The 12,284-nt window shown below is 43.2% G+C and overlaps 1 protein-coding gene across 4 annotated transcripts in view; it reads right to left on the bottom strand.

The window, feature by feature from the left end:
- NRG2 (neuregulin 2) overlaps positions 1 to 12,284 on the bottom strand; it is a 133,383-nt gene that overhangs the window by 72,164 nt on the left and 48,935 nt on the right. The window contains exon 1 of one of the 4 annotated variants that reach the window (XM_077933525.1): positions 7,370 to 7,558. The exons of the other annotated variants lie outside the window; for them this stretch is intronic. Coding sequence (XP_077789651.1) covers positions 7,370 to 7,457 — 88 coding nt within the window. The 5' untranslated portion in view covers positions 7,458 to 7,558. Of the gene's footprint in view, positions 1 to 7,369; positions 7,559 to 12,284 lie in introns of those variants that run through there. 4 annotated transcript variants of the gene reach the window in all.

Genomic DNA, 12,284 nt, shown 5'->3' with positions numbered 1-12,284 from the left:
TAGTTATATTTGTTACCTGTCCTTCATAAGCTACAGAAAAAGAAAATACAATACAAATAGATACAAATAGATAAAAACAAAAGCCCCACTCCAAAATACAACTCATATCAACCAAGCCACAGGGAGGCCCTGGCAGCAATAGTTTAACTGCCCAAGGCCCAGGAAAAGAGGCGTGTCTTCAGTAACTGCCTGAAGCTGTAAAGATGTGGCACCTGGTGCGTCTCCACAGGAAGGGAGTTCTCCCGCTGAGGAGGAGCATGACAGAGGTTCTCTCCTGGGCACCTCCCAGCACCTCCAAGGCAGTTGGCACAATAACAGGAGCCTTTCCTGCAGATCATAACATCCTGACTGGCAACGGAGGGGAGGAGGCACTCTTGCAGATATTTCCTCTTGCTTTTTTAAAAAAACAAAAAATGGTGGTAGCATTGAAAGCACACGGAGCATTATGGCCCACCAGTCTGGCGTTTTGTTCGAATCTAGGAGGACTGTAATTTACAAGCACTGTCCATTAAAATAAACCTCACCATTTCATGACACAAAATGCAAAAGATCTATTTAAACAAAAATACAATAATCTCAACAATATGGGAGCTAGAGCACTCTAAGTACAGGCAATTTGCTTAGATTAAGAAATGCCACTTCTAACACATTTCACTATTTCCTCCCTTCAAAAGTATTTGAGTGATTATTATCAGCTCTTGTCTCTCTAGAAGGTTGGCTCATTTCCTTATTAGCTGCACCCTTCAGATACTGATTTATTCATTTTTAATTTGCCTGTGTGCGCACAGGCAAACACCCATTTTTTGCTTGTACAAAAATGCATCAGTGTCTTCAACTTCCCCAAGCATGATGTTTTCCCTGGAAAATATTTAAAGGTAAATAGGTAAAGGACCCCGGGGCGGTGAAGTCCAGTCAAAATTGACTATTGGGTGCGGCGCTCATCTGGCTTCAGGCAGAGGAAGCCGGCGTTTGTCGATAGACTGCTTTCCGGGTAATGTGGCCAGCAGGCCTAAACCGCTTCTGGCACAACGGGACACCGTGATGGAAGCCAGAGCACACGGAAATGCCACATAACACCACATAAGATAGATCACCACCCACAGTCTTGTTTAAACAAGGCTGTATTCTTACATTCCCACAGGCTGTGGATTTAACATACACATTCCTATAAATGTTAAATTCACACCAGAGTGAAGATGAAAAATCTGTCTGGATGAGGGTAAATAAGATATTGATCTTGCTAACAACACCAGGCAATGTTCTTTGCTTTTGGTTCTGTTTTACTAGAGTACTCTGGATGAAGTTTAGAGGTGGACATGCTTGGGGACTAGTTTGGTGGTGGCCATTTAGAAAAGAGATCTTGCAGTCATCGTGGAAAGCTCACTTAAAAACTCAGTGTTCTGTGGCAGTGAAAATAGTTCAGATTTAGGAAGTTGTTTGAAAATGATGCGGCCATTGTCACAATGCCATTATAGAATCACATGGGGAAATATTGTTGCCCAGTCTCTGAGTGGTGTGAGATTCCAGGGGTTCCAGGCATTTACTCAGAGTCTGTGGCACAGCGGATGCTGTGGTGTCTGTATGCTATATGGTTTATTTACACGTATCTACAACCTGAGCCTGTGATGGAGGGGTTCGCAGCATTAAAACCCCCGAACGGTTTTTTTCTTCCACAGCCACAGCCTTGGATTCAAACCGAAAGCAAACATTGCTCTCAGCTTTTACTCTCTTTCTCCAACTTGCTGCTTTACATCTAGGTCACCTCACTGGCCAAACTCAACCAGTGGCGTAGCGTGGGGGTGCAGGGGGGGCCGGCCGCACCGGGCGCAACATCTGGGGTTAGAGCAAATCCACGGGTTAGGGGGCGCAAATCCACGGGTTAGGGGGCGCAAATTACTTGCCTTGCCCCGGGTGCTGACAACCCACGCTACGCCACTGAACTCAACTCTGTTTTTTTCACTTGAGGGAGGGGACCCAACCCAATTGCCGTCTCGCACCAGGCCCCTTAAACCCTCATCCTCTCACCAGGAAGCTAGTATGGCTAGTTCCCAGAATTAGAAGGCTTGGTGAGCTTTTAACACTTGCTGGATCCGGGGTTCAGACGGGTCTCTGCCTACTCCCCTCTCCCAAACTCATAACACTATGTACAGTTTTGCTCTCAAAAAGGGTATAATAGAGCTGGAAAACAATACAAAGAAGTACTAAAATGACCAAAACTCCAGAATCCCCAGTTATAATAATAGAATTGTACAGTTGGAAGGGTTAGGAAACACCTTTATTAGGCGCTGCCAAAATGTTCCAAAATGAGGCACATGAAAAGTTCTGGCAAACTTGAAAGCAACAGGCATTTGGGAGTTTTTTATTCTTAAGGACCAAAAAGAGTTGGTGGAATCAATGGAGGAAAAGTCTATCAGTAACTGTTAAGTTGTGGGTGAACATATCAGACAACACAGCGATTCTTCAAACAGCTCTTCTTTATTCAGATGCCAGAACAGAACTGAACTGAGGAGCTCAGTCAGCCTGCTTATATAGAGCTCCAGAACAACGTAACTGTTGCAACTTTCTAAAACTATCCAATCACTGAACGTCACTTTCGATCCTTCATTTGCATAACTATCTACAGTATCCCCCTGCTGGCCCAGGGTGAGAACTTCAGTACATAACAGTAACTATGGAACACCTTTGCTCCTAGGCACTAAACATCTAGCATTCAAATTAAAGCCAGCAGTTATTAGGCTACACCAGCATTTCCATGAAATAACATGATGATGAAACAATGTATGCGCCACTTAAACAAAAAAAAAAGGAAGCTTCAGAGCAGGAGGATGTAATTTTTAAGTTTTGTTTCAGGCATAAAAAGATCAAAAGGCTGCTTTGCTCAAGGAAGAGAACGCGAGTGCCTGTCAGCCAGAAAGGAAAGCGGGCCCTGCTCCAAGTGACAGAATAAAAGATGGGAACTAAACATGTTACCTGTATAAACCACATTGGTTAATCTAGCAACATAACGCAAAGGCTGAAGGATATTCTCCCTGAAAAGGATCGGAGAGATCTTCTGCAAACAAAAACAATTAACTAAGCTTGTGGTGCCTTAAAGACGAACACATTTATGGGGCAAGTTTTCATGGACTGCATACATTTCTCTGGTGAAAATAGGGACGTCCCTTTCCATACTGATAATTTTACTATTTATGCCCGACACATCTTACTGTGTTGCCCCAGCCACTCTGGGCAGCTTCCAGCATATATAAAAACATAATAAAACATTAAACCTTAAAAAAAGGCCTTCCCTACACAGGACAGCCTTCAGACTGCTCGGGGGTTGCATAATTCCATACCTTCCAACATTTCTCCAATGAAAATTTGGCTATCCTAAGGAAAAGTAGGACATTCTGGGATGATATCAGAAACTGAGATGGCTTCTCTAAATCAAGGATGTCCCTGGAAAACAGGGACACTTGGGAGGGCCTGGGCCTGGAGTCCATTTCATCAGAAGTGCTATCCTAAGTTACCAGATAGATAACGTACATATACATAGATACATACATATGGTTGGTGTTTGGGTGTGTGTTTAATCACTGAGATTAGAAGCAAATGAAGTGAAAAAATAAGGGTAGCGATCATTATTTTAAAACTTAAATAAATATAAAATTGTTGCAGTGATTCTACCCGATCCTCAGGGCTCTGCTCAGCACCCCCACACCTTCTCGCCAGGCCACTGGCCCTGTTTCACATCCTGCTGGAGTGCTTTTGCCTGGCTGGAATGTGCCCTTGATTGGCACAAGCTTAAAATGCCCGGGTAGAGGATAGATGATAGATAGATATAGATAGATGATAGATAGATAGATAGATGATAGATAGATAGATAGATGATAGATAGATAGATGATAGAGATAGAGATAGATGATAGATAGATAGATAGATGATAGATAGATAGATGATAGATAGATAGATAGATAGATAGATAGATAGATAGATAGATAGATAGATAGAGATAGATAGATAGATAGATAGATAGATGATAGAGATAGATATAGATAGATAGATAGATAGATAGATAGATAGATAGATAGATAGATGATGATAGATAGATAGATAGATAGATAGATAGATAGATAGATAGATAGATGATAGATAGATAGATAGATAGATAGAGATAGATAGATGATAGATAGATAGATAGATGATTGATAGATAGATAGATAGATGATAGATAGATAGATAGATAGATAGATGATAGATAGATAGATGATAGATGATAGATAGATGATAGATAGATAGATAGATAGATGATAGATAGATAGATAGATAGATAGATAGATAGATGATAGATAGATAGATAGATAGATAGATAGATAGATAGATGATAGATGATAGATAGATAGATAGATAGATAGATGATAGATAGATAGATAGATATAGATAGATGATAGATAGATAGATAGATGATAGATAGATAGATAGATAGATAGATGATAGATAGATAGATAGATAGATAGATAGATAGATAGATAGATGTATTACGGTCGGAGACCAGCTTATAAAACACACTTGGGGGTACAATCCCAGAAGGAAAGCAAACATTTAAAACAATGTACTGTACAACAATAAATTTAAAATTTATAAATGTGATAAGCGTAGAGTCACTTAAAACTTTAAGAGAAGCTACCACAGAGAGATGACCCAGAGTCACCCATGGAACCGAGTTTGGGGATTTTCTTAATGAACTAGTTTGGGTTGCAGGGTGGTCTGCGCCTACAGATCTGAACATAGAATCTGGCGATCATCCAGGTCGACTTATGATCTTTGCCTAACAGGAAAAGGTCATTTTTTTGCTTTTCCGGGAGGTCAGCGAGCCTCACCAGTCAATGGGAATAGAGAAATGTGTGTCAAATGCAATTGCTCCACCCACTTTTCCAACTGGCCCCACCCACTTTCCCCACAAGCGCTACCCTCCACTGGCATGTGGCTCTCAGAAGAAGCGCCTTGTGGCCTCTTTGAATGTTCAAAGAATCATAAAATGGTGGAGTTGAAAGTAAATGAAAAAACAGTCATATTTATGAGCTGGATGTTGTGACTGACATGAATAGGTCCCGGGACAGCATGGCCTAAGCAGAGATGCGGACGACATGGGCCTAGGCATGTGACCAGCTAATCAGTAGCTTTCTTTAGGGGGCTGTCTGCAAGCAAGGCCTGTGAGGGGGGAGTTTCAGTGTCCATAGTGGACTATAGATCATTGATCATGGTTGGAGTGGCTTTAGTTGGGGGCTAGAGGTGGCAATATTCTGTGAATATCTGATCAGGGATGCTTGGCCTTTTGTGCCTATTGCACTCCTGTATATGCAGCCTTCAAAACTCTCCACTCCTCCAGGTGTTCACTCTTTGGCAAGGAAAAGAAATATTTTCATGCTGGGGAGAGGGAAATAAATGCAGATAATCTGTTTTTTACCAAATGATCCACATGCAGAGGGACTTTCATCAAACAACAGCACACTCGAGGGGACTGAGAATTCTAAAAATGCAAAACAAGGTAGTTCTCCTTAAAAGAAGAAGAAGAAGAAGGCGCTCCCCACCTTTAAAATATCTAGTTTACCCAGAGTTAGATGTTTCGTTGTCTCTTCCTTCTAATCACGCTCTTGATGCCTGCAGAGGGAAGGCACAGCTCCTTTGGAGACAAAGAATGGCACGCTGCCCTTCATCTAATCCAGTCACCTCTGCAGCTGATAAATGTCTGCTCTCTGCCTCCACTTTAGGCATTAGCACAGCTGCTGATCCTCTTTTTTTAAAAATAAAAACCACCTCCCTTTGCTAAAGGGCATTTAGATTATTCATAATACAGTATTCTCACTCCCAGAATTCTGAAGTGCATGACACAAAATCTAGTGCTCTGGAAGTTTGATGTTTTATGAACACCATGTGGGGGCGGGAGGCTGAGAACTGGGGGGAGGTTTCACATATTTCACACTCACAGCTGCTAAGGTGTGTCTATTATTCTCCTATAGCACATGCCATTTGGCTACTATTACTGCCCTTACACTTCTCCAGCCTCAGTGAAACAAGAGCAGGAACGTGGACGTGAGCAACCGTCTAAAGGCATCTATGCATTGGGAGTTAAAGCAAAGGGGCTCATACAGGAGCTCACTAAGACATGACCTGATGAGAGCTTAGAAATATAAAATAGAGAGGCAGTGCGGTGTGGCAGATACAGTCTTGAACTCAAAACGAGGAAGATCCAACTTCGTACAGAGGCGGATTTGGGGAGCGCAACCAGTTTAGTCACACTGAGCCTGAAGCCTGGGATGGGGGACACAGGGGATGCCACAACCAGTACTTTACTTCTAGAAAAAAGGGGGTTCATCACACAAGGTGCTGTTGAAATTTGAGACCCCAAGGAGCATGACTGCTTCATGGCCCCAGCTCAGTCATGAAGCCTACTCAGTAATCCCAGGACAGTTACTCTCTCTCAGCCAAACCTACCATAGAGATGTTGTGATACAATAGGGAGGACCATGTGTGCTTGCAAATGCAACTATTTGTAAGAATGGAAAGTTAAAAATATAGCAACAATGGAGATTAATAAACTATTTCACCATTCCAATATAATATTGTTGTTTTCTGTGTGTGTAGACAGATGATTAGATTGATAGATCAGCAGACAGATACATTGCTTCAAGAAATCATCACTCAAGTGTGTGGCGAGAGATGGAGAGAGGCTTGTTGCTGCATCTTTACTAATTTAAATTTTCCTTCTAAATAAACTGGCATTGTTGAACCATACAACCTGTTGCTCTGCTTTTTTGTGGCAAAAAAGGAAGCATTAAAACTGCACAACTGTTCTCTCTGCATCACTGGAAACGTTCAGTGAACGCACAACCCTCTTGCCGCTTTAGCCCACTAATTGACAGTCAACATCTGATAGCAGCACCAGTAAATTACCAGATCAGAACAATCTGGAGTTATAATGATTACACCAAAGCATTTAGAATTATAGTAAGCACATCGTTTGTGAAAACAATTGCATTGACAACAGTAGTTACTTGGGTCATGTTTGGTCTGTTACTGCTTCTGTCTCCCAAAAACACTCTCTTTTTCTTTGGCTGCTACACCAGGGAATTTCTGGATGTTACACAAGAAAAAGCCTATTTGCATGAAACGTTCTAATCAGCACATCAGCACTTTATGAGTCGTGACCATGGATATTTCCAGAAAACACCCTGCCTTGATTCCTGCTGAGATTAGTTTTTTGTTGCTATTTTTAAATAGTTCAGGAATGTATTTCTGAAGGAGACAGAAACCGTATCTTGGTACATTTGCATTAGCTCAGAAGCTCTCTTGTTCAGATGCAGTAAAATGTGCTAAAAATGGAAAGTACCTTCTGTGGGGCCTGCTTCTTTTTCCTCTGTCCCCCCTTCTTTGTTCTTTCTGCCCCTTCCTCTGCCCTTCCTCTTCTTCTCGGACATCCTGCACAGGCAGTATATTTACAGTCCCAAGGAAAAGGCAACTCCTGCCAGATGTAAATGCCCCAGCAGTGCTGCTTCAAGGTTTTTCTCACCAGCTGAAACTTCCTACTGTTCTTATACTGTTTTCTCACACAGGCAACACCCACTTCTGGGTGGAGAAGTGCGGTTTTTAACTATTTCTATTCATATCCCCCAGCTGTCTGACAGAAGTGCCAGGGACCGCAGGCAGGCAGGCAGGCAGGCAGGGCTGGGTGTGAAGGAATTGAAAAGGAACGAAGGTCTGCAGAGAGAAGAACTGACAATGGAGTAATGAAGCAAGCCTAAGTGGCCGCAGGATCCCATGGGGATAGGGCCTGGGCTCTGTGGCCTGGGGGGCCTGGGAAATTAGGTGGCCAGCACTGTCGGAACTCTTCCTGTGTCGTGAGCGGCTCACTTTAAATACTGCAGGTTTGATAGGGGAAGCGGCGAGCCTTAAGAGAGAATATTATGAAAATGATATACAGGTGGTACATGACTCCAGTCAAGCTTGCAAAAATCTATCATTTGCCCGATAATAAATGTTGGAAATGTAAAGAAACTGAAGGTACATTCTTTCACCTTTGGTGGACATGCCCAAAGATTAAGGCCTTCTGGGAGATGATATATAATGAAATGAAAAAGGTATTTAAATATACCTTTCTGAAGAAACCAGAGGCCTTTCTCCTGGGCATCGTCGGCCAATTGGTGCCAAAGAAGGATAGAACTTTCTTTATGTATGCCACAACAGCAGCAAGAATACTTATTGCAAAGTATTGGAAGACACAAGATCTACCCACCCTGGAAGAATGGCAGATGAAGGTGATGGACTATATGGAACTGGTGGAAATGACCGGCAGAATCCGAGACCAGGGAGAAGAGTCGGTGGAAGAAGATTGGAAAAAGTTTAAAGTCTACTTACAGAAATACTGTAAAATTAATGAATGTTAGAATGATGTTGGATAAGAAGTTAAGTGGTTTTTAGCTATAATGCTATAAGGAATATGAAAAAATGGATTATTAACAGGTGATAATCTAAAGTTATAATATATTAAGATTAAAGATTAGGATAAAAACAAAGAGGGAAAGGATTTGCTGAACCAACTAATTGAACTGGAATACAAAAAAGGGAGGTGTGAGGAGGTCTGGGGAACAAGCAAATGAAAGATAAGATACGGAAAGATTGAACTGTTTTTACTTTGTATTTTCTCTTTTTCTTTTTTCTTTTTGTAATATTTTGAAAACTTTAATAAATATATATATATTTTTTAAAAAGATAGGGGAAGCAGCGAGAACTCAGGGCTCCCCTCTATGCTCTGTTCCTTCTATGGCCTGTGTGCCACAGAATGATATACACAAGACCCACAGGTGATATAGGAAGTGCCCTGAAGCAATTACATTTCTGAATGGCCTCTCCCAAAATGGGGGCCCTCAGTGCAGGAAGACCTGTCCCACAACAGCCTTTCCTTTTAACGCATTCTTGGTTCTTCTCCCAGGCATTTTCCCTCAAGTGATAAACTTTTCTCTGCGTAATCTAAGAGCGTCTCATTTACTGGCCCCTAAAATAAAGAGGCCACTTACACATAGTGAAAAAGTACACAGATTTGGAGGTGCAAATGTGTATGTATAGGTATAATTTATTATAATTAATTAAGATTCTGAATACAGTAATTTCAATGCATACAAGTCACTGTAGTGGGAAGGCTATGGCAAAGTGGCCTTTGCCCCTTCTCAGTCCTCTGGAGAGGTGCCAACTGTGGAAGGGAACCTTCGAGCCCAGCCCAGGCTTCTTTCGCTTCAAACCAGACCTGGAGCAGACAGCCCTACAAACAGGGGTCTTTTTCTCTGACAGCCTTTCAAATTGGCGGCTGTTACCTGCAAAGTAGTGCATATGGTCTCCCTAGCCCAAAGCAAACCAGGAAATGGTGCCGAACTGGAAAAAGAAAATGGCGCTAGCATTTCACAGCCACTCTCCACCGCACCAGATGCAAAACTTTGCCCCTCCTTATCGATACTGTACTGAGGGTTGCCTTGCAGAAAATACAGGCGCTTGATATTCCAGTTTGTCATTTATAATTAAAATAATTTGTTTGCCTTTTTCAGGCAGCATGAAAAAGGCAAAATGAATGAAACAGATACCCAAAAAATAATAATTTAAAAACAGCGCTGAAAAGGCAAACTATCCAGCTGACCTGAATGCCCCAAAGAAGGGGTGTGTTTTGCACCCCATCTGGAAGGTCTGTAGTGATGGGAAATTGTGAAGCTCTGTGGGCCCTTCACCCCACAGCCTGGGGAAGTTGACTCAAAGGCAGTGTGCCCCTTACCAGCTTAAAATGCAGGAAGGTCATTCACCCCACCCTGCTCTGCGTCTCAAATCACATTTGCACATTGCTGTACACGCCAATACGGCTTGATTTGTTTCTGAGTTGCCCACAGTCTGTCCATACCAGAGAGGGAGCATGGATGTCTTCCTATGGCTTACGTTTTCAAATCAGATCAAAACTGGATGGAGGAAATTGGCATCAAAACACAGTATTTCTTAAGAAACTACATTGCAGGATTGCGACTCACCTGTGGTGGGAGTGCACTGGGTGCAGAGTAAACAGGACTATGTACACAGCCCCAAAGCCTGCATCTCACTGAGTAAAGCTGGCATTCAAAGCAGGGCCTGGGGAAGGAGGGATTGACAGGGGAACAATCTAGAGGCATCACCCAGAGATAGGTGAGCATCAGCACCTTGAATCAAATCCGATTTGTATGCAGTAAGTGCCGTTGGAACACAACCAGCTGAATGTGTTTGTGATGGCTCTCATCCATAAGGTGTGCAGCAGCATTTGCACGAAGGGAAGCTTCAAGGACAGCCGGCTGTAGAGTGCATTATAATAATCAAGCCTGGAGGTTATGAAAGCATGCACTGGCATTGTAAGGTCCTCTGTGTTCAGGAAGGGGCAGGTCCTGCACAGCAAGTGAAACTGACAGAAAGCTCCCAGTGCAGCAACATGCTTGTAAAAAACAAAACAAAAAAACCCAGGGCTGGGTCAAAACTAATTCCCAGACTCCAAACGTTATAATTATGCGCTTTGTGGAGCATTTCGGGGGCAGCTCCTGCTTAGTCATGTCCCTGCCAGCAGAGCTCATGCTCTTACTGGCTGATGGGGTTGGCTAAGTACATTGCTCACCCTCCCCTCCAAAGAAGGAAGCTTCCCAAACTCACCATACTTCGTAAGCAAGGTCAACCAACACAGCTTTCCCTGCCTCGGGGCAAACTGGGGGGAGACATTTTGGAACAGTCCTGTGAGGTGGGAGAAGAGGGCACCATCAAATGATCCCCTCAATTACCCTAGTCCTCCTCCTGTTCCAAACCACCACTAGAGCAGCAACAGAGCTGTTGCCTTGATCTTCTACAAAACCCACTAAGGAGTTCTGGAAACCATGTGGATCTATCCATCTCCAGGGATGGGTGGTCCATCGCAGAGGAGAGTGGTGGGTGAACTGTATACATTTCCTGCGTTACAATATTATCAACATTTGACCTTACTAGTTCCCCGAAGTATTAAATATGGAGCGACACTGCTGTATCTGGCTAGTGGATCTCCAGGTGGGGGTAGGATGTTCAATTTAGGGGTGTGCACATAGGTAATTTCCTGCAGATATATTAAGCTGTGCATAGTGTTAAGCATTAGAAAACATTCTAGAGAACATTGACCTCCCATCCATCCATCCATCCACCACCCATCACACCTCTCCACGCGTCCCATACACCCTTAATGTCCTGCAGTGGATTCTGATGCTGACAGCTGCCACCACTGCTGTAAGAGGGCCTTCTGCCTGGGACTGGGCTGCTGCTGCTGTCAATGCTGCCCTGAGGAGCCCCACCAACTTGAAGCTTCCACCTCCACCACCACTACCAGCCAGTCCTTTGGGCCCGGTAACGTGCCCCAAGGAAGGCTGCCCTCAGCTAATAATAACCTCACCTGGCAGGCAGGTTCATTTGGGAGAAAGCCATCCTTAAGGTACCTGGTGCCCAAACCATATGAATTTGCCTTCTGCTACAAAATCCGTCAGCACATGTCAGTGTAAATTCTGGCTAGACATGATAGCTAGTAATTGTTGGAATAGGGCCCCTTTGCCAAAACCACTGCACCTATTTTAAAAAACCCCAAACCTGCCCTGTCTCTGTGGGTTTTCTCCTTGGATTAATAAGGCAAGGATAAGCATTCTGAACCTGCCGTAGTAAATGTACACTATCTTTCCTCAACATCAACTGAAATTAGTATCGCCTATTCTATACTTTTGCTTATAACCAAGTAGAAGCTTTCCTTCCAGGCATCTGACTCAGTATCCATGGCAATATTTGCTGATGGTGTGAATAATGCTCAGCCAGCCCATCCCTCCCTGACCCCCCTCCGGGTTAAGCAGCAAATTAACTTAATTCATTGTTAGAACTGGAATTTCAAAAGATTGATCTTTCACCAAGATAGGGTTGTGACACCTTTCTACTTCAAAGAACATTTCCCCCTCGACAAAGGGTGGGTTTCCTCAACATATTCTGTTAGTCAGGTTTGTCTCCTCTCACCTTATGTATCCAAGCTGCACCTTTGCCAGGTGAGATAAAGTATGCCTCTACTGTATGTGCTTTTCTGAGTTCTGAAAAAGCCTGAATAGCTCCTGACCACCTTTCCATTGACTTCCAGGTCTGTATTAGGGGAGCAGGAATTCTAAAATTCTAGGTAGGAATTTAGTGTCTGTTGCTGATCACTTGAGACTCTGCAGTGCTAGGAGATGGGAACAAGCTTTCAGCTGTTGCAGTGG

This window comes from Podarcis muralis, chromosome 8, assembly GCF_964188315.1.
Source record: "Podarcis muralis chromosome 8, rPodMur119.hap1.1, whole genome shotgun sequence".
Lineage (NCBI taxonomy): Eukaryota > Metazoa > Chordata > Lepidosauria > Squamata > Lacertidae > Podarcis > Podarcis muralis.
The sequence above is the reverse complement of the archived record's forward strand: the minus strand, read 5'-3'. Positions and strand labels throughout refer to the sequence as shown.